The sequence below is a fragment of the Aspergillus viridinutans genome, assembly GCF_018404265.1.
Source record: "Aspergillus viridinutans IFM 47045 DNA, scaffold_1, whole genome shotgun sequence".
NCBI lineage: Eukaryota > Fungi > Ascomycota > Eurotiomycetes > Eurotiales > Aspergillaceae > Aspergillus > Aspergillus viridinutans.
The window spans coordinates 3,316,848-3,339,646 of NW_025091217.1; the positions used below are offsets into that span (position 1 = coordinate 3,316,848).

Genomic DNA, 22,799 nt, shown 5'->3' on the forward strand with positions numbered 1-22,799 from the left:
TATAATCTAATCTTAGTAACTTTGCTATAGAAGATAAGATACTAGGCATATATAGACTACTTTAATTTATATAAAGGAAGTAATAGTCTATATATATAGCTAGATTTATTATTAAAATCTAGTAGCTACTTTATATAGATAACTTTACTATTAAAGAATTTACCCTATAAGAAAGTAAGCTTAATATCTGCCTTAATATAATAGTAGCCTAAGATAGCTATAAGTATAAAGAATAGATGGATAGTAGCTAGCTTTATAGTAGGGGAAAATATCTAGTTAAAGTCTACTCTAGGTATTTAGGTATAGCCTTTAGTAATCTATCTTATCTTAAATTAGATAATCTTATTATTAGTACTAATCTTAATTTTATAGACCTAATACTCCTTAATAGCCTTATAGCTAGTAGGTAAGGCCTTAAGTACCTAGATACCTTACTTAATAAGATTATCTACTTCTACTTTTATAGTATTCTACTAATTATCTACTTTAGGAGAGTTAATTACCTTATAAAAGAAAGAAGGCTTAATAATATTAGTATAATTATTACTAATATATATATATCTAATAATAATATAATTCTATATATACTTTTCTATAGCCTTAGTATTAATATAATACACCCCCTGTTCTATAAGCTAAATTACTTCTAGCTAGGAATATTCTAGAAGGTCTTCTACTAGCTTACTAAAAAGGCCTCTATATAGGAAGTTAATATCCTTAGTAATACTAGGACCTACCTCTATATATATTTATAGTATAGGGATGCTATCCTCTAGTCTAGGTAGATTAGATATAATTAGATCTCAGCCTTTAATAATATCTTAATCTAAATTATTATCACTAATAACCTTATTTAGATTATAGTCAGTAGGTGGAATAGCTAGTAGATTAATAAATTTTCTATAATTATTATCTAGATCTTTATAGAGATCTGGATTGCTTCCTTCTTTAAAAATAATATTATAGGTATATTTAACTTTATTAGTTACTAATATCTAAATAATATATTACTTACCTAGGCTAGTATAGCTAACTAAATAGTAGTAAATAATATATAGATTAATCTTTATAATGCCCTGCTTAGATTTAATTTTATTAGTAATAGTAAGATATCTAACTAAACCTAAGATCTATAGAGAGCTAATATCTAGATATTTACTAAAGTATATTTTATATAGAGTTATATTCTTACCTTAAATAGGTAAGATATTCTTAATTAGAATAACTCTCTTTATAATTTTACCTCAGAGTTTATAGGGAATGGTTTTATTATTAATAATAGTATAAACTTTTATTAATATTATATATATAAGATATTCTATAATAGGGTTCTAACTATAAGTATATAGTACTATAAGTTCCTATTTAATAGATTTAGCTCTAGTCTATACTTAATTCTCTTTCTTAATAAATTCTTCTTTATTATTAGTATAGATAATTTATATCTTAATACCTACATACTCTTCTTCTTTAATAAAGAGCTTAATAAGCAGCATTACTTAGTACCTATATTTAAGTAATTAGATAGTAATCTAGCTATTAAATTAATCTATAATAATTATCTAGTAGTAAGCTTTAGTAATATAATTATCTAGTATATTATTATAGCTACTACTAATATTAATAAAGATATACTCTCTATATTACTTAATAGAAGATATAATAATATACCCCTTATAGACTATTATATTAGCTACTATATAAGATTTATAGGCATGCTTAGGAATTAATAGTCCCTTAATATCTATTTTATTAACTATTTTAGATACATAAATAATATTAGGAATTAATAAATATATAAAGTAATAGTGCTAAGTTATTAAATTAACCTTATCTTTCTTTAATATATAAATACTAGTATAATTATTATATAGTAGATCTAAAATAAGTATATATTACTTGCTTAGGACCTCTTATCTAGTCTAGATATAAGTTTTAATATTAGAATAAGGTTTTACTAATTCTTACTTAGCTTACTTGCAATCTTCTTATAGCATATAATCTTACTAAGAGAATAGTTAATTATTACCTCTCTTAGGATAGTAAGGGAATGCTATTAGCTATATCTTAAATAATATATCTAGCTTAGTTAGTTTAACTAGCTTATTAGCCTTAATCACAGCATTACTTCCTATAAGGTAAAGTGTTAAGGGCTACAGTGAACCATAAAGCTGCCATACATAGCTAATACTAATAGTATGGAGGGTTTAGACCTAGCAGATTATATAATCTACTATATATATCTCTATAATTAGCTAAGTATTCTATAACTTAGTAATTAGTTCTCCTTACTTAGATAATATACAGATAATTACTCCTTTTATACTAATCTTACTAGTTAATATTAACCCTTAGTAGGTAATCTTATAGTTCTAATTACTCTTAAAAATCTAATTAGCCTATTAGGACACTATAAGATAATAGTTAATACTAGATCTTTATTTAGAACTCTAAACCTATACTATGAATCTACATCTACAGTAGAAAGAATAATTCCTATCTATAAAGAACTAACTAATCTTACAGAATCTATAACTAAATAACTAGATAATAGTTATAATAGTATTTATCTACTATATATAAATAACTAACCTACCCCTAAAAGGGTAGAAAGGGTAAATACCTCTATAGAATTAGAAGCCTAGTATATAGAAAAGGAGAAGTAACTAATAAGTACTACCCCTAATAATAATAATAAGATTACTTATAAGCTTCTAAAAAGGGAATACTAGCTTAAGTAAAAGCTTAGATAAGTAGAAATTAGGAGATATATCTAGAAGATAGAATCCTAACTATAGGGAAACTATAATAAAAATCCTGCACCTATACTATACTAGGGGGTAGATAACCTYATTAGATAAGAGGTAGGGAATACTAGACTACTATTAGAACTAACTATAGAGATTAAGGTAAAGATTACTAGATTAGAAAGACTATAGAAGCTAGTAAATATTAAGTAATTTACTATATATTCTATATAAGAATATATTATCTTCTTTAACTACCTAGAGATATACTTTAAAGAATATCTAGACTAGTTTAAGAATAAAGAAAACTATATCTATATAGCTTTAGCCTAGCTTATAGATATATACTATAATAAATAGTAGACTTATAAGACTAAGCTTATTAAAATACCTAGATAATTAGACTTTTAAGACTTCTACTTATATCTAGTTTCTGTGCTAGAATAACTCTATAAGGAAGTAGTAGTATAATATTTCTTTACTATCTAGTTAGAATACTAAAGTATATAGGAGTTCTCTATATTTATTAATAGAATCTATAGCTAATTAGCTTAACTACTACTAGATTTTATCTATAAAGACTTCCTCTATACCTATATTTTATTAATTATTTAGAGTAAAGCTACTAGATTTACTAACCTACTAGAACTACTAGAGGTATATATCTCTTACCTAGCTATTATTAAAGATAGAATCCTATTATAATAGGATGCCCTATAGAAATAATATAATATCTAATATAATAACTAGTAGAATTCTAAACCCTATAGTAACTAGTCAGGTCACACTAAGGACTATTAGCCTAGAGGTAATAGATATTCTAGTAATAACTATAGATTAAAATCTAGGAAATAGAAATACTCCTACTCTCCACACTAAGATTATCCTAGACTATACTATAATAGATATAGAGAATATAGCCACTAGCTAAAATACTATACTAAGCTATAGATTCCTAAGTATTTAAAAAACTAAGCTAGCCTATACTATATACTGCTATAGTATTAGATATTAGAAGAAATTCTAATAGTAGCTAGGCACTAGCTTACTTAATAAATATCCTTATTAAGGGAAGCCACTACTAATGTTAAATATTAATTAACTATAGAGCTAAATAATTATTTATTAACTAGTAGTAGATAAAAGAGTTCCTATCTAATATAGAAAGTCTACTATAACTAGTGCAGGCTATTAATAGCTATAAGGTGATATCTTATAGATAATATAATCTAGAAATTAAGATTACTAATTCTATAGGAAATATTAGAATCTACTAACTAGCCACTAAGGCAGTCAACATAGTAGAATATAATTTAATTCTAGGAATAGACTAGCTAAAAGCTATTAATCTAGATATTAATTAGAAAAACCTTACTTAGTACTACCATCCAGGTCCCCTAATAGAAATAATAAGCTAAATATTAAACTAATATCCACTACTACAGCTGCAGAAGAACTGCAAGCCTATAAAGTACTATTTTATATAATTACTATACCTATTAGGATAGAAAAAACTATCTATCTATAGATTACTATAAAAGATATTAAAGATACACTACTTCTATCTCTAGAATATATAGAATTTATAGATATCTTTAGTAAAGAGTAAGCTAGTATCCTACCTAAGAATACTATATATAATTATATAATAGAACTTAAAGAGGGAACTTAGCTACCTTATAAGCTACTATACCTACTATTATAGAAAGAACTTTAAGTCCTTTAGAATTATATTAAGGAATACCTATAGAGAAGATAGATTAGGCTATCTAAGAGTCCTATAGATACCCTAGTATTATTTATACTAAAGAAGGATAGTAGTCTATAACTCTATATTAATTATTAAGGCCTAAATAAAATTATAATAAAAAATCATTATCTACTACTACTTATAAGTAAGCTAATAGACTAATTATCTAGTACTAAGATCTATATAAAGCTAGATCTTTAAGATACTTATTACTAAATCTAAATTTAGAAAGGTAATAAATAGAAAACAGCATTCTATATAAGATATAGATATTTTAAATATATAGTTATGCTATTCAGCCTAGCAAATATACTAGCTATATTCTAATTATATATTAACTAGGCTATAAGTAATCTATTAGATACTTACTATATTATATATCTAGATAATATTATTATTTATTCTAACACTAAGGAAGAATATATCTAGTAGGTCTAGAAGGTCCTAACCAGACTCTATAAATATAGACTTTATACTAAATATAGTAAATATAAATTCTATACCACAGAAATTAATTTCCTGGGGTTTAATATTAGTATAGAGGGTATTAAGATAGAACCTAGCTATATTACTACTATTATAGAATAGCCTAAACCCTAGAATATCTAGAAAGTATAGTAATTCCTAGGCTTTACTAACTTCTACTAAAGATTTATTAAGCACTACTCTAAGATTACTATACCTCTAATTAACCTAACTAAAGGATATATAATAAAGGATAGAAAATAATATACTTAAGAACCTTTAAAGAGGGAAGAGGAATTCCTTATTATAGAAGTTAGAGAGATATTTAATAAACTAAAGTAAAGATTTACCTTTATACTAGTATTATATTATTTTAATCTAAAGAGAAAAAGCTATATTAAGCCTAATACCTTAAAGACTATAGTTACTAGTATCTTTAGTTAGCTCTAAGATAATAGATAATAGTACCTAGTAGTATACTAGTTATAGAAAATATAAGATATTAAAACCTAATATAATAYAYATAATRGAGAAATACTTACTATAGTAGAATATATTAAGTAATAGTACTACTATATTAAAGATAATAGTAATACTATTAAAATTCTTACTAACTATACTAACCTATAGGCTTTTCTAATAATAAAAATACTTAATAGGTATTATATAAGATAGGCAGAATTCTTATCTATATTTAATATCTAAATTAAATACTACCCTAGAAAGAATAATCCTACAGATATGCCTAGCTATTATCTAGACTATACTATTAATCCTAAAGAATACATAGCAGACTCACTACTAGAGAAATTATAAGCTAAAATATAGGATAGTCTATTAATCTAAGAAGAGAAACTAATATAGATTAAAATACTAGTATAGAATTAGGAGCTAATAGCAAACCTAATAGTTAATACCCCCCAGAGCTATACTAATAATAATATAGATATTCTAGATATTCTAGTATTATATACTATAGCTAAAGCCACTATATAGCATAAGGCTGCCTATACTTTAGAATTAGAACTAATTATAGTAGACCTACTATATAGGGCATAGGTTAAATACCTAAGATGTATTAAGGTACTATATAAAATAGTAGAAATAACTCTAGAGTAGTAAGCTAGCTTACCCTAGTTAAGATCTAAAGATAGACTTCTCTAGGTTAGGAATTATATATTTATATTAAAGGTGTCTATAATTTAATAAGAGATTCTCTATTAAAACTATAGTAATCTATAAGGTAGATATTTTAGAGAGAATTATACCTTAAATACTATCTAAAGCTAATATTAATAGTATAGTATCACTGTGGATATTAAGGAATATATCTAATAATATATAGTCTACTAGTAAATTATAGTATATAGATATAAGCTATATAGACTTTTATAACCCTTACTAGTCCTAGAAAAGCTAATAGACTGGGTTAGTATAGATTTTATTATAGATTTACCACCATTATGGTGGGAAAACAAAGTCTATAATTTAATTCTAGTTATAGTAGATATATATACTAAATATATAGTCTACTATCCCTCTAGGAAGGACATAACTACAGAAAACCTTACTAAACTAATCTATATAAGATTTATATCATACTTTAGAATGCTGCAGAACCTTATTAGTAACTAGGGATCCTTATTTATATTAGAATTTTAGTCTAGCCTATGCTTCTTACTAGCTACTAAACACCATCTATCTATAGCATTTCATCTATAAACTAATAATTAGATAGAAAGATAAAACTAAATATTAGAATACTATCTCTGCACCTATATAAACTACTATTAGGATAATTAGATAAGATAGCTATTATACACCTAGTTTATCTATAATAATTTTAAATATTTAGTACTAGGAATTCCACTAGTATAAGCACTTATAGGCTATAAACTAGAACTATAGATTAATATTCTATAAATAACTAATAATCTTAACCTAAACACTATTACATATATAGAAGATCTCTAAGCTATAAGGGAGTTCCTAGTAAGTTAACTAAATATAGTAAAAAAAGCTATAAAGTATTACTATAACTAGAAATATCTTAATATAACATTCTATATTAGTGAATGGGTTATGCTATGCATGAAAAATATTAACATAGGCAGACCTAGTAAGAAGCTAGACTACTAGTAAATAGGTCTATTCTAGATTAATAAACCTACTAGTAAATAAGCCTATAAGCTGAAGCTCCTACTATAATTCTATAAGCTATATCTAATATTCTATATTTCACTGCTTAAACCATTCTAAGGGGACTCTAATATAGATCTAAAGCCTAGACCAGTCAAGCTTAACAGACACCAAGAATGACAGGTGGTGTGAGACCCCGCGCCAGGCTGCATGAGTTCCCAACTGAGGCAAAAGACCTACTATGTTTAACCCCTATGGTCAAACATGCCTGGCTTCCATATATATATCTTTAAGCCTTACTGGATGCCTCTAACAGTTATCTCCCCCTTTCTAGGGCACATCCTGGGCCCTCAGCCTCACTGCTAAGGTTCTAAGGGAAGCCAGTGACGCAGGGCCTCTGGCCCCAGGCTCTTTGGCCTAGGTAAATCCATGCTTTTTTCATATATATATATGGGCCCCTAACCAATCACAATAGGGAATCGGCCCTAGGGGATGGTTATGAGCAGGGTAGCCAGAATCCATAGCTGCTGCTACCTGGATTCAAATGCCCCACCTATAGGGGTCAAACATACTGTGAGACCCCGCGCCAGGCTGTGTGAGTTCCCAACTGAGACAAAAGACCTACTATGTTTGACCCCTATGGTCAAACATGCCTGGCTTCCATATATATATCTTTAAGCCTTACTGGATGCCTCTAACAGGTGGAAAAGATCTTAGATAATTAATTATACTATAGAAAACACTAATATCTAGTTAAGTAGACTGGATGGCTAGATTCTAATAATATATAGGAGCTAGAAGAGTATATTATAGATATAGAAGCTCTTAAGCACTACCTTATATCTAGAACTCTATAATCTAGGAGTACTACTATAAGGCAACCTAAATAGCATAGGAAAAAGTCTTAATTTAACTACTATATATATAAAAAAATAGAAAAGTAGTATATAGGCTATATAAATATACTCTCCTATCTATCTAGCCTATATACTACTAAAAACTAAGCTAATTAATTATATAGTAAACTATAGAGGACCCTAGAGTAGAGAGGGGTGATATAGCCTATAGAGATAGAGTAATAAACTACTCTAGAGAAGGAGATAGTAAAGAAGCTAGGGCTAGGGGAGGTAGAGTAGGGGCTAGGGCTATAGATATAATAATCTAGACTATTAGTATAGTCTATATAGCTAGTATTACTAGGATATAGTCTAAGGTATTAATAATTACCCTTCTTTAGAGGGGGGGATAGATATAAAATACTATATAAATATAATACTATTTATCTAAAGGTATCTATAAACTGTTAGTAAAATCTATAAAAAGAGAAATTATATAATCCTAAAATCTAAGAGAAAAAGCTAAATTTAATTTAGAATTACTAAAGAAAGAATAGATTCTATTAAAATTTATAGGATATAACTATAGTATAAAAAAAATCTATAATAAAAAACTATAAATAGACTAAATACTAATAAGATATAGTTAGATTAATAGTAATATAGAAAAAAAGGATACTTATATAGATATACTTATACTTTTTTAGAGTATAGTAATTATAGGCCTTCTATATATAGCTATTTACTATAAAATAGTTATAGTAGTAGTGCTAGGGGTTATAGAGCTTTATCTAAAGATATAAAATATAGGGAACTCTATAAGGTATTATTAGTATATAATTCTATAAAGTTAAGGTCTTACTAATATTAATAATATTAATTCTCTCTCTCACAGACTTCCTCCCTTTTTATAATAGGGAAGGGAAATATATTAATAAGTAAAATTACTATTATATAATATAAAGAACCTATATCTAATAAACTTTAGATAATCTTAATTATAAAATAACAGAATTATAAGATAAAGGAAAATAATAAGTCATAAGATAATAGAATTATAAGATAAAGAAAAATAATAAGTTATAAGATAATAGAATTATAAGGCAGAGAAAATATTAGATTATAAGAATAATAAGATTATAAATAAATAAAGATATTAATAAAGCTATTTAATTTAGATAAAGAATTATTAAATATATATAAGAAACTATTTAATAAAGGGAAGTAAGACCTATAAATCTAAATTATTATTAGCCTAATYTATTAAAYTAATTACTTAATATAGAACTTACTATCTAAAATTAACTATTTAGCTATTAGATACAGGCYAGAGAGTAATAAATAGARTAAGGAAGYTATAAAAGATAAAGAAGAATCTATATTACTAAAYTAATTAGRAGATCTTACTAAGTAGGTATCTTAATAATACTAATAAAAGAAGAGAAGAAGGAGAAGTTCTCTAGAGATCTATAAATCTACTTATACTATAGGAAATATAATATATCTTTATAGATCTATAATAATTACTATTAATTATTTACCTATAATAGAATTAAAATAAACACTATAACCTATAATAGTAATAGAATATATTATCTATTAATAAGAGATTTACTCCTATATTTTAAATAATTATAGAAAGATAATATTAACCTAGGAAGGTAAAACTCCTTAGATTTCTAAATTAAGAAGTATTATAGCTTTAAGGGTAAAGCCTATAAGAAAGGGAGGTAATTATTAAGGACTATAGTAAACTATAAAGCTACTATATATAGCTAATACTAATAGTATAGAGGGTTTAGACCTAGCAGATCATATAATCTACTATATATATCTCTATAATTAGCTAAGTATTCTATAACTTAGTAATTAGTTCTCCTTACTTAGGCAACATACAGATAATTACTCCCTTCACACTAATCTTACTAGTTGATATCGACCCTTAGTAGGCGATCTTACATAAAGAATATAGGTATTCTAGATAATATCTTTATATCTAATAATTATTTTATCTAATAAGTAAGTAATAATAATACTATCTAGTAGAAGATTAACTCCTAGACTCTTATAGCCTAATCTAATAGTGCTTAAAAGGTTGACTGCTACCTTAGGGATATAGAGAATATTAGTAATAATAATATATCTAATATATCTACCTAGATATATAAGATATAAGATAATATCCCTAATTAAATTAGAATATATAATTTATTTTATTACTATCTTAATTCCCTATTTATATAGCTTCCTTAATCTATCTATAAAGTTTATAGATATTATAATAAAGTATTCAGTAACTCTAGAGTTAATTATCTAATTACTAGCACTAGCATATAGGCATAGAGCTAGATTAATAGTAATAATTACTATCTATATATATTTAACATCTTATTTAACTAATTAGGAGGTAAGGATGCTATTATTATTAATTAAATTATTATTAATAGGGGGAAGGACTCTATTATCTTTATTATTAATAGTATAGAAGGTAAGTATTATTTCTTTAAGTATTATAGTAATTAATTATTAGTTATTTAATATATTATTATTAATACCTATTATATAAGTATAATTATAATAATTAGTTTAATTTAATTAATTAGATAAATTCTTCCTATTAGACTTCTTATCTAGATTTAATTCCTAGTAGTCAGGCTTCTTATAGCCTATTTTACTATAATAATAATATTTCTAGTTCTTCCTAATTTCCCAGGGAACCTTGCTGTTAGAATCTTTCTAGTTATTTAAATTAGAATTAGAATTAGACTAATTTAATTAATTTAATTTATCCTTAGAATTACTACCCTTCTAAGCTAGCTTCTTCCCTTTCTATACTTTTATAATATTTATAGATAATATATTAAACTTTATACACATCTCCTCCTAAATAAGAATCTATATAATACTATCAAATATAGTAGTTCTCTTATTATAGTAACTATTAAGATAAGATATAAAGAATATCTTCTATATCTTACTAAGATTATAGAGTAAGAATTAGATTTTAATAAATTTAGGAAGCTACTTATCTTCCTTAAGGCTATAATTAAATTTATTAAGTACTTAAGATAGTTTTAATATATAATCTTAGACTTTATTATAGCTATTATATATTATATTAATAGCTATTTATAGCTTCTTAAAGGACTGTACATCTGCTATTATATTATATTTATTATTAAGATAGTCCTAAATAGCTTTAGATGATTCTAAATTAATTACTTTATATCTAATAGTATAAGATATAGTAGAATAAATAGCTCTATATACTTTATTATTAGTCCCTTCCTAATCTAGAATTACCTTCTTAATCTTCTTATACTATCTTATATCTTCTGATATACTCACCTCAGGCCAGGTTAGTAGCAGCTATAGCTTTATATATAAGTTATTTACTATATACTACACCCCCTAACTATATAGGTAAGTCTTAATAGCTTTAGACCAGGTTTAGAAGATATCTATACCCATAAGTAATAGTAGCTTATAGAGATCTACTTAAGGTATCTTAAAGGGAGGTTTTAATAAAAAAAATAAGGTTTTAGATACATCCCTTAAGGGAATAAGGTTTTAGATATATCTAAGAGTAACTACCAGGCTTCTATACCTATAAAGATTCTTAAATATAAGAACCTTTTACAGGGCCTTATTAATAAAGGTAATAAAAGGATAGTTTCTGTCTTAGGTAGAATATCTAGCCTAGATAAATATTTTAGGCAGAATATCCACTAAAAGAGGCTTTTAAAAGTAAAGAGTAGTAAAATAGCTTAAGAAAAGAACTTAGGAATAATTCCCTAGAGCTCTCTAAGAGGCTCTAGGCTTATAATCTATAGAATATATAGAGAGAGATTCAGAATATGAAGATATTTTGTTAATTCATTATATATATAAATCTATGTTTACTATTGTACAGTGGAAGGAGCTATCTACTGAGCGAGATCATGTGATCAGATCTCCGCCATACTGAGTATGGCCACAAAATCAATCTTGGTAGTTGGAATACAGAATACATGATAATACTACAAACCGAATAACGCCAACTTCATCTCAGACTATCTCAAGAGTAGTAGACCGAACCGGGAATTTGATATTCAGGTAACGTTACGACATTAGATAAACAGCTTTGATCGGACCGAGGCTGAACCGTGGGGTATGGGGAGAAGGGAATCAGGATATTCGGACAGTCCACTGGTCAGAATGGAGGGGAGCAGTTGGATGCGATATGATGATGGAGGTAGAGAGAGAACGAGGACTCCGTAGAGCGGTGGTAAAAAAAGAGAAAAAAAAAATTTCACGACTCATATCACACAAAAGCGCCATGCCATTTGTTTTCCTTTAAATGAAGAAAAAGAAAGCTTTGTTTTCCTTTTTTGTTTCTCTCTCTCATTCTTTGCTCTTTTTCCTTGGGAGAGAAAAAAGAGGAATAGCATTTTACTGCTTCCCGATCCCAGGTATCAAATATCTTCCAGGTTTCCCCTGATCATTGTCCCGGACAGAGAATCAAACCACCGAGCCAGACCTGAGAGACATAAAACAAACATGGCCGACCTGATTCCCGTTGGCTATTGGATTTCCCCCCAGTTCAACCTCCGCACCGCCAAAAAAAGTCAGATGGCTTTTTTTGTTTACTCCTGCTGCTCCTCGGCGGCCAGAGCGTTACGCTTGGCCTCGATACGCTCCTGTCGTCTCTCACGGAGGGCCTTGTTCTTGGCACGCTTGGCGTCCATCTCTTCCTTGAGCGCGCGCTCACGCTGTCTCTCAGCCTTGGCCTTCTGGATCTGTAAGGGTCGAAAAGCAATTTGTCAGCCTCTTCTCTATTCGCCTAGTCGCCATCCTTGCATCCCACTGAAAACGAAATGAATCGAGAGGAAGACTTACGTGCTCAATCAGAGCGCGCTTGTGCTTGAAAGTGTTACCCTTGCTCAGGTGGTAGAGCTCGTGGTAAAGGTGCTTGTCGATCTTGCCGGCGGCACGGTAGCGGACGAGGAGGCGACGGAGAACACGCATGCGGCGCATCCAGAGGAGCTGGCTGTAATAGGCAGACATCCATCAGCAAGACTCTTTGCTTCATTCTATCCCCCATATGACTGGCAGGGAGTGTGGCAACAGATCGAAGATCCTCAACCGTTGACAAAGGCGGAGTGTGCATACCTGGGCATACGAGCGTCCTTGGTACCCTTACGCTTACCCAGACCGCGGTGTCTGCCGATTCTGCGGGCAGCGTTGAGCTCACGGGCACGGGCGCGGGAGTGCATGGTGACGGGCTTGCGGATGATGAGGCCATCGCTGACGAGCTTGCGGATGGTCTGGCGGGAGTTGGCGTTGGAGATCTCATTCATCTCATTGGGATCGAGCCAAATCTTGCGCTTGCCGCAGCCCACCACGGAGGCGGCGAGGCGCTTCTGGGTGCGAAGGTTGACCCTGTAAAGCGAGAAACCACACGGTCAGCCTTTCTAATGTTCAGAAACGGTCGAGGAGAAGGCCCCCATCAGAGAGAGAAATCTCCCGAAAATGGGCCATTTCCAAGCGCTGATCGAGGGAAAAAAATCCATCGAGTGACAGTATTTCCCCATGAAAGGACAATATCAGATTCTGAAGATGGAACTCACATCTTGATGTCGGCGTATCGACGGTCGTTGGCGGATGATGTTCGTTGCACTCGTCGACGGGTAGAATTCCCAGGTGAGGAGTTTGAGATACGGGCGGTTGATTAGCTAAGCGACTGTGCTGCTAAGCGAGAGGGTCCACCTTAGGGTTTGTGCCCCGGACACTTGTCCCGACCGGGGAAGCGGATTGAGCCTCAACATCTCGCAGCCTATGATATGATGATATCTGACTGGGAAGGTATTTGGAACATGCTACTTCTGGATTACATTGAAAAGGCATGAAAGGCTTATTCGGATTGATGACTTTTCCTCGTTGTATTCTCATGTCATGTAAAGGGTCTCCGTACCAATCACGTGACATTCCTTGGCTTGTTGTAAGAGGACAACTTCTTAAGCGAGCGTTCAACGTAACGGAAATCATTGTTCATATCATATGCTACTTTTGTAATATAGACTGGTCTATACTATACACTCGAATGCAGAGGGTATAGATCTCGCTCATGCCAACGTTGGTAAAATGTAAACCGCGCTCAACTACTCATCGGCAAATGAGCCTTCCCCTAGATCGACCTTTCCGACGCTCCACAATTCCTTCTCATCCTCAGCTTCGTCATTGGACAGACCCAGTCCTCCCTGTCCACCTTCAGCCTCTTTGCGTTCTCTAGCCTGGCTGGCGAGACGTAGCGCAACTCGCTTGAAGTAGTCTGACATGCTCCGCTTAGGTCCAGGGGGAAGTTCCGCCCCCGGTCCAGCCATATACTTGTCGAAGACAGCACTTTCGGATTCCTCAACAGAGAAGAGTGACAGGAACGCAGCTTCAGCAGCGAGCTTGACGGGAATGATCACATCACGAACACAGCCGAAAATCGGTGGTGCAAGAAGGGCCAGATGAGGCCGGGTCAGTACGGGGTGGAGTCGGCTCACCGTTCGCAAGACCACCAAAGTGAGACGGCGAACATCAGGAGGCACGCCCGCCTGTATGCAGGGCGCTAGTGCTTCGAAGATGGCCTTATTTGTCTCGAAATTGCGACTCTCATCCTCGATCAAAAGGAACTTCCCGGCAGCGAGGACGCTGTTCTCGGCAATGAAAGGCTGTCACAGAAATCAGGACCACGACGCGCTGAAATGCCAGTGTGTAACTTACATCCTTGTTCGAGACGCCCTGACAAATGATCGATTGGGTCTCGGCAGCGTAATTCTCAGTCAGATACGACGGCGAGTCAACCAGCAAGGCGTTCAGGCCCAGAATTGACGCATGTGTCATATGGCTTGTGAGCACACGGTTCCTTGAATTGCCATGTCAGCACTGTTCCCGAAGTTGAAAGGCATCGCAGGATAGACTTACTTGATCAATGGGCTGGCGGTAGACGAGGGAAGGACCTTCACCAGCGCACCAAGCAATTTGGCATTCGTAATAGCAACGCCATCTACCCAATAGTTAGATTTGCAACGGTGATCTTGTCAGGCTTAAATCTCAACCTACCAGTCTGATCGCTGGCATCATCGTCAATGAGTGCAAGGATAGCATTCTTCGAAGCCTCGCTCATATTCGCGCCAGCTTTGCCGACGACTTCTTGTAGTGCCTTCATCATCGCATTCTTGACGCCCATATCATCTGTCTTTGTACCCGTAACCAATTCTGGTCAAAGATTAGTATCAAGGCTACTATCAAATTATCACATAAACTAATTGACCTACCTGCAATGAGAGGATCCACCCTTGGCGTCAAGGTAATCAAGATTCCAAGACCCTTGGCGGCCCTGTTGCGCAGTGTCTCGCTGGTAGAATCGGCTAGACCTCGCGCAAACGTACGTTGCAGTTGTGGCAGGAATGGCTTGACTGCCATCGGGATCTTCTCAAGAAGCTTGTTAAGTGTGAAGAATATAGCACCTAGTCCTGGTCAGTCCTGTGAACAGTACAGAAAGCAAGCCTCATATCAACCTACATTTGATATCCACTGAACGTTCAGAAACCACTCTGATCAAAGGACCAGTGATTTGAGTAACGAAAAGCTTCAGAGAGTTTGCATTGGTACGGTCGATGATATCGCCGATGGCCAGAGCCGCCTGCGTACGCTGTTCCACATTGCCGTTGAGAAGACCCTGCAAGAAGATTGGCAGAATGGCAGTGATACCCTTGGGCAAGCTGAAGCCTGGCAGATCGGCTCCGGGCACACCCACTTGTCGTAGGACCTGGCGTGTTGGAATAGTGAGGACTTCCATTTCCTCCTTGCGCATGTGAGACGTGAGCCCACTGAGTGCTGTCCAAGCTGCCTTGACAACTTCCTTGTCGCTGTCGTCGAAGGATAAGAGCAGGACACGAATCAGATCCTGGTAGTATCTGGAGTAGTCGATCTCGGCTTCCGCGAAGAACTTGCTCAGATGGAGCGCAGCGGTGGCGCGGCGTCTGTGGTCATCGTGTTTCAGAAGACTCATCATGACGTTCATCACGACGTTCAGACCATCGAATTCATCCACGGACACCAAGACGGCATCGAAGGCGCTGTTCAATTCTTCCCGATGCTCCTCGTCCGTAGTTGAAAGGATGTTGTCCATCAAGGAGTTGAGAATCGCGGGCAGTCTGCGCGTCAAGGCCGAACCGGCTACCTCAGCCAAGGAAGCGATGGCTCTAGCATTGAAGGCAGAAATGGGCGAAGTGATCAGCGTCGGGATCAGGTTGGGTAGAATGATGTTAGCCCTTGTTTGCTCGGTAAGGAGCGTCAGTAGTGCTGACAGTGCTTGCTCAGCATCCTCGTGGTTTCTCAGAAGTATCAGGAGATGGGGCAAGACCTGATCAACAGCCTTCTTGCCAAGAATCTGCTGCAGTGCATCGAAGGCTTCTGCTGCCGCTTCACGGACGTCTTCGTCGTTATCGACAAGGGCAACCCGAACGGTCGAAATGAGGATCTTTTCGTAGTCTTCCAGGGCTTCAGGAGACGCAGAGGTAATTAACTCTCTCAAGGCAATGCAGATACCTTGCTTGACATCCACATCAGGTGACGTGCGGAGGCCTTCCTCGAGAGATGGCAGCAAAGTAGCGAGCACAGACTCGCCAGCCTTCTTGATAAGGTCTCCAAGTGCATTGCTGGCGATAACCTTGTGTTCCATATTTGACGAACCAAGGCGCCGAATGATAAACTGCGACAAAGTAGGCACCATCTCCTTTAGCGTTCTTGGTGAAGCGACAAGCGACTTCCAAACAGCCATCGCTGCGCTCTTGACAAGACCAGAAGTATCGCAGCGACAAATGAACAGAGCGGACAGGACCTTGTTTCTCCTCTCCTCGCCGAGAACCTCGAGCAACGACTGTCCGGCTTGAGCAGCCTCTTCCTCTTCCTCCTCCGCATCGGCCTTGGCTGTGATACCTGTGATGCTGAAGAGGAGGTCACCCACCAGTTCAACGGAGCTCAATCTGATACGGTAGCTATCGTCCGCAAGGCCGCGTTCAAGTTCAGGAAGAAGCAAGTCGATAGCCTTGGAAGAGAAGTTCTTGACCAGCAGACGACCAGCCTTGAGAGACGTCTCCCGAATGGACTCGATGTCATCTGCCAATCCTGCGAGAATGGGAGGAATAATCTTGCTAAGATATGGCGCAAAACTGTTTCCAAAGCAGGCAGGCAGGAAGATAAAGAGCGTCATGAAGCCTTCCCGAACAGCCGGCTTGGAGCTTGAGACGTTCTGCAAGATTGTTGGCAGTGTCTCTTCGAGTCTGGTCGTTCCCAGACCCGCCAGAACCTCCGAAAGAGCCTGTGCGGATCCCAAACGATCGCCAGCGCCAGTATCCGACTTGAGCGTAGACATGAGGTTGGGAATGAGATCGGGTAGTGCATCCTCTCCAAGCTTCTCGATAAGTGAGCCGAGAGCTTTGGACGCGGTGGCACGAGTAGTAGGCACTGGATCGACGATGGCCAACTGCAGTCCAGAAACGATAATGGGCAGGTGAGAAATAAGATCCTTCCGCTCCGTAAGGTGAGCCAAGCTGCCAATGATCTGTGCAGACTTCCTCTTGGTATTTGATCTGTCGCCAAGACCGCGCTCAAGGATACGCACAACAAGCGCCAGAGAGGGAGCGTCCAAATAATGAACGAAAGAGACCTTGATAAGTGCATCCAGAGCCTCATCTGTGTATTTGGTCGGATCACTCAGGGCCTTGAGAAGGACATTGACCAAGCCCTTCACTTCAGGGTTGCTGATGACCTCACCAAATCGCTGCAGACTGCGATTTGCGGCGTTGCGCACCTCCTTGTGAGTATCATTGAGCACCACGGTAAGTGGAGGGATGATGTCGGGCAGGCTTGCTGCCAATTGCTGGGGGTCGAGATAAGCCATTGCTCCAAGGAGATCGCAGGCTCCCTTTTGACTGCGCCATTGTGTGTCATCAAGACCATCAAGGAGAGTAGGGAGTATCTTCTTCACACCATAGGAGCTGAGATTGGAGAAACAAGCCTTTGCTGCGTCGAGGCAAGCATCGCGAACGTCGATGCTGGGATCACCGAAACCAGCAAGGAGCTGCGGCACGATCTGAATGACATATGGTTCAAAGGTGCGCCCGAGGATGGTGGCGAAGAGTTCGAACGCTAACAGCGCACCCAGTCGCTGATGTGCCTCTTTCTTATTCTCAGTTGCGTCCTTCAGGTGAGACATGACCTGGTACTCCCGCAGAGTGAAAATGCCCCTTCCACGAACGATACCAGCCAGACCGTAAGCCGCGCCACGCTGGGTAGCATAATTCTTCGCCTGCAACAGTTGATCCAGCATCTCTTGTACATATTCTCCGCTCTTTGGCCCGCAGAGACGAATGAGTGGCGGAAGGCATCCGGAGACGGCAGATTGTACAGTTTCCGACGGGGTCGGGAGTGTCGCCAGAAGTCGCTTGATGACTGTTTGCAACCGCGGATCGTCCGACTTGAGATGCTGAGCCAGAGAGCCGTAGAGAACAACCACGGCCTCATTGAGAAGATCGGATGTCTCGCTTCCTTTGTCTGAAGTTTCCAGAGTGGTTTCCAGTATTTCCATCAACTCCTCAACCCGCTGCTGACCGCGCGAGGCGACGACGGATCTGCCGCTGTCAGCCATTTGGGACCTCACCACAGAGTTTCTGTCGATCAAGGGGCCTCTTTCAATCAGAAACCGAAGGAATGAAACAATCTGATCGCCTTCGAAACTATTTGTCATCGCACCAAAAGCGAGGGCAATGCCACTGCGGCATTCCCAGTGGTCGGTCGTATCCACCTTGAGCGGCATTCCGTACTTGTCCTTCGCGGGCTGTTTGGGCTTCACTTCCTCCTCATACATCGACTGTAATTGCTGGACAATGTCCCCGAAAACGGACGGATTGAGCTCCACTGCATGGCCCAAGGCGCGGGCAGCAGCGCCTCGGAGTTGGGAGTCCTTGGAAGAGAGGTATGGAATGATTTTCCCGTAGGAAGTCTCGTCAACCTCGAGGGCATTTTCTTCCCAGATATTTTCAGCAATTTCCACGTTCTCCTCCACCTGATCGTGACAGCCCAACCAGATGTGCTCAGAGAAGTCCAGGTCAGTCAGATCAATTTCAGACTCGATAACCTGGAGCACCGAGGTTCGGACGGATGTATCTGAAATGATGGTGCCTTGTAGAAGAACATTGAGCTCCTCATTGGTGATGTTGGACGAAATGCATCTACAAAAATCAAAGAGAGTATCCTTGATCAACTTGTAGTGCTGGGTAAACTTCTGCATGGCAGCAAGCAGGTGATTCAGGACCTCAACGCGTGGAAGACGGTTATCAGTGACTGTGCATGAAATGTTAGCGATTCTCAGTCCTAATTATGCTCCTTGAGCGATGTCAGAACTCACATGAGCCGGAGTGGAATGACAGGAACTCCAGCGCAAGAAGCAACTGCTCTCCTTCTTCTTCCCCTTTGACTTCTTCGATGCCATTGCGGCTCAGAACCATGAATATCAAGGGAAGGATATATGCCAAGGACGTCATGTCGAATGGTCGCTGTTCAGAAGCAAAACGAAGGCGATAAAGAATTCTTGTAACAAGCCCTGTCAAACAGTCAATAGATGCCTGAACTGCTAATAATATGTGAAAACTCACCACCGAGTGGCTCGGCTTCCATCTCAGGCGGCAGATGGGACCTGCCAATTGCTCGTAGTGTCGCAACACCAACAAAGGGGCGAAGGGGACCCAGGCGCGACGAGACTTTCTCAGCGCATTTCACGTACGCTTTGGAAACGACGTCACCGGCGAACAAGCCTACGCCAGCTCGGGCCAGAGACAGCAACGAGCTTACAGCCGGGTTGATCCATCCATCAGCATCAACGGCTGGCCCGCTTGCAAGCCCCTGAATAATGCCGGCGCCTCTTTCGACTCTCTTCACTTCCTGTAGGACCTCCTCACGGATCTTAGATTCCTTTGCAAGTTGAGCTTTGACCTTCGCTTGTTCATCCGCGGTAAGCTTCTTCTGCGTTTGACCTTTCTTCTGAGCTAATTGTGCCCGCAGCTCTTCTTCCCATTTGAGGGTGTCGTAGTCTTTGGTGTTCTTGTCGAATGCTGGCTGCTTCGACTTGGTGTTGAGGACATCAACAAACATGGTCCCCTCTGGGGTGCGGGCAATGGCTACATCAGTTGGTGTGAACCTGGAAAGACGCGAAGCATCCAAATCGTCTCTGATCTGCTGAATTAGGCGAGGGACCATAGTGTCTGGTGCGACGAACGCCAGGTCCCCTGCAGCATTCCAGATAGCTGCATCAACCCCAGGGACTTTCGATTGAATGGGATCCTGCGCCAAGTTAGCATCTTGTTTTCTATCCGGGATTACAACCGAAGACCAACCTCCTGCACCTGCGTCAATTGCTTCATAAAATCATCCGGATATTCACGAACAAGATCACCAGGATCTGTACCGGTCCTTAAGCACAGGGCGATCCATGAAACATTGGGAATCAGTTCTGGCCTGCAAAGTACAAGAAGCTGAATGAGTTGACGCTTCAGATCAGAGCGAATCTTATCGGACTGTATATCGGCAGCAGAAGGACAGATGGCCTTCGCGACGAGGTGAAGGAGCTTCTCACTCGCCGGTCCTGCAGACGATGCAGCAGACTCTTTCTCTGCCGTTCTCAAGGCGAGAATCCACGTCCACAGAGCTTCAGTGACCACGCGACCCATCAGTTCCGGCCTTCGCAGATAAATTCCCATAAGCGCGTGAGCAGCTTCCTCACGCAAATTTGTGCGAAGTCCGGGAGCCGTGATAGCGTAAATGAATGCCTGAGCCCATGCAACCTTGGCTGCATGTTCAGTGCTCTCAAACTTGGATCCAGACGAGACAGCCACAAGCGCGCGAACCATCCATTGGATCTCTGCTGGAGACGTCAATTTGGTATAAGCCTTAGGGTTCAGGAGAAAAGAAGGCTTTGGGCTGAGGAGCATCGACTGTGCCACAGTAGTTTCCCAGTCCGCCTTATCTACGCCCTGGGCTGCAGATACCCTTTCGTAGAGGGCAAGGTATACAAATGCTGCGGACAAAGAGCCATTCTGAGCTGAAGGTAGAGGATTTGAAGCTACCTCCTTGAACAAATCCTTCATCTTGTCGAGGAACTTGGTGACAAATGGTCCAACCTCGGAGGTAGCCAGTGTCGGTGCCTCAATACGCCAGAAGACGTCCCCAATAATCAGTTGCCAGAGCTTCCGGAATGGGATACGCTTATCTGCAATTCCTTTGACGACGGCATTGATGACATCGTCACTAACTTTCACCTTGGATTGAACGAGGAAAGTGAGGTGCTTGCAGAGGGCCATGATTTCTTGTTCCAATGCTACTTCGTTAGATTCCCGCGAGAAGACAGGAGCAAGCCCTTGCACTATGTCTTTGGAGACGTTCTCACTAGGCAGGATAGCACAGACCGCCTGAGCATACACAGCACGATGTTCTGGGCTCGTGATCTTCTGGGTCTTGAGGGGTCCGATGATCTCACCAGCGATCTTGACAAGCCAGTTCTCATTTCTAGACTTTGAGAGGATGGACTCAAGAGACTGCACAGCACCTTGCCTAATAGTCGCATTGTTTGATTTCATGCTGGAGAGAAGGTGCTTCAGGAGCCGAGAGAACAGAATCTCGGACAGGTCGAAGTCGTCCGGTAGAGATGAGCATAGTGAAGGCACCAATTCACCCAATACCACCTCTGGAGCACGCAAGAGCGATTTCTCAAGAGGAGGTACTAGCTCCGATGTGAAGTCCTCATAGGTAATAAAAGAGGTGAAGAAGTCAGACAAGCTACTTGCGATGTGGTTTGGCACTGCAGCTTTTGAGCCAATCAATTCTTTGACGTAGTATGCGAGGATCAATTTCTTCTCTTGTTCCAGGACGCCCTTGCTGTTTGGTAAGCGGGCACATACACCAGAAACGACACCGAGGAAGGGCGCATTCTTCTGTCCCGCCGCCGAGTCACCAGTCAGCCGAGCGACTGACTGGCGGACAGCATCCTCGCCCCAATTTTCTGACGAGAAAACGGCGCGTAGAGCACGTCTGGTAACGGTAAGGGCAGACTGCTTCACTGTTGGTCTGGGACGAGCGGCAAGACAGGTTTCGAGAGCCTTTGCATCCACAGCGACAATGTCCAGTATGATCGAGAGAGGAGTGCCCGGGTCATTTTTCAATATTTGCAGTAGAAGGCAGCACCATTCCAGCAGGACAAACGCGGAGGATGGAGCCAACCCGGGTTTAGAAGCCTCTGTGAGCAGTTTTTGGGTGAGGTATTTCAGATCTTTGGGCGGAACGGGCGCCTTGAGTATCGTACGCAGACATTGCTGGACGGCTTGTCGAGAAGGGCGATCGACGTATAGCGGATAGGTTGTAAAAAGGAGTCCTAGAAGAGACTGACGGATTTCTTGTGGTAATTCAAAGCCTAAAAGTCCAAAAAAGAACAGAGCGCGTGAGCAATGTCCATGCTGAATGGCTGACTTGGAGGGGTGAGCAACAACCAACTTACCAATTTTATCGCGGAGCTCCTGGAGAGCACGAGTTCTGCGAGTAGTCGAGCTCGAAAAGAGAGCGTCTCGCAGGCTCTCCAGGTCCCCTGATTTCACCTGTTCCCATGGAAAGTCGTCCATATTAGGTGGACTGGAGCATGTCGGCGTCGCTAGAAGCCTTCCCGCAATGTTGTCATAAGAGTTTTCGACGTTGTGGGGGAGGAGCTCCGTCAACCGCAGCCGACATCATCGGCCCTCTCTCGCGTCCATGGAGACTTTTTCATCATTCAACGCTCGCATTCAC

General features: G+C 38.1%; 1 protein-coding gene across 1 annotated transcript; it reads right to left on the reverse strand.

Moving 5' to 3' along the window:
- Positions 1-12,562: 12,562 nt before the first annotated feature.
- Aspvir_001015 (translational activator of GCN4) lies at positions 12,563-22,636 on the reverse strand (the record flags this gene model as incomplete). Its single annotated transcript, XM_043266145.1, has 13 exons — positions 12,563-12,715; positions 12,816-12,966; positions 13,089-13,358; positions 14,082-14,635; positions 14,688-14,829; positions 14,889-14,970; positions 15,027-15,182; positions 15,242-15,433; positions 15,489-19,313; positions 19,378-19,572; positions 19,625-20,309; positions 20,363-22,431; positions 22,516-22,636. The coding sequence occupies 13 exons, from the start codon at positions 22,634-22,636 to the stop codon at positions 12,563-12,565; spliced, it is 8,595 nt and encodes a 2,864-aa protein (XP_043122080.1).
- Between the last annotated feature and the right edge of the window lie 163 nt (positions 22,637-22,799).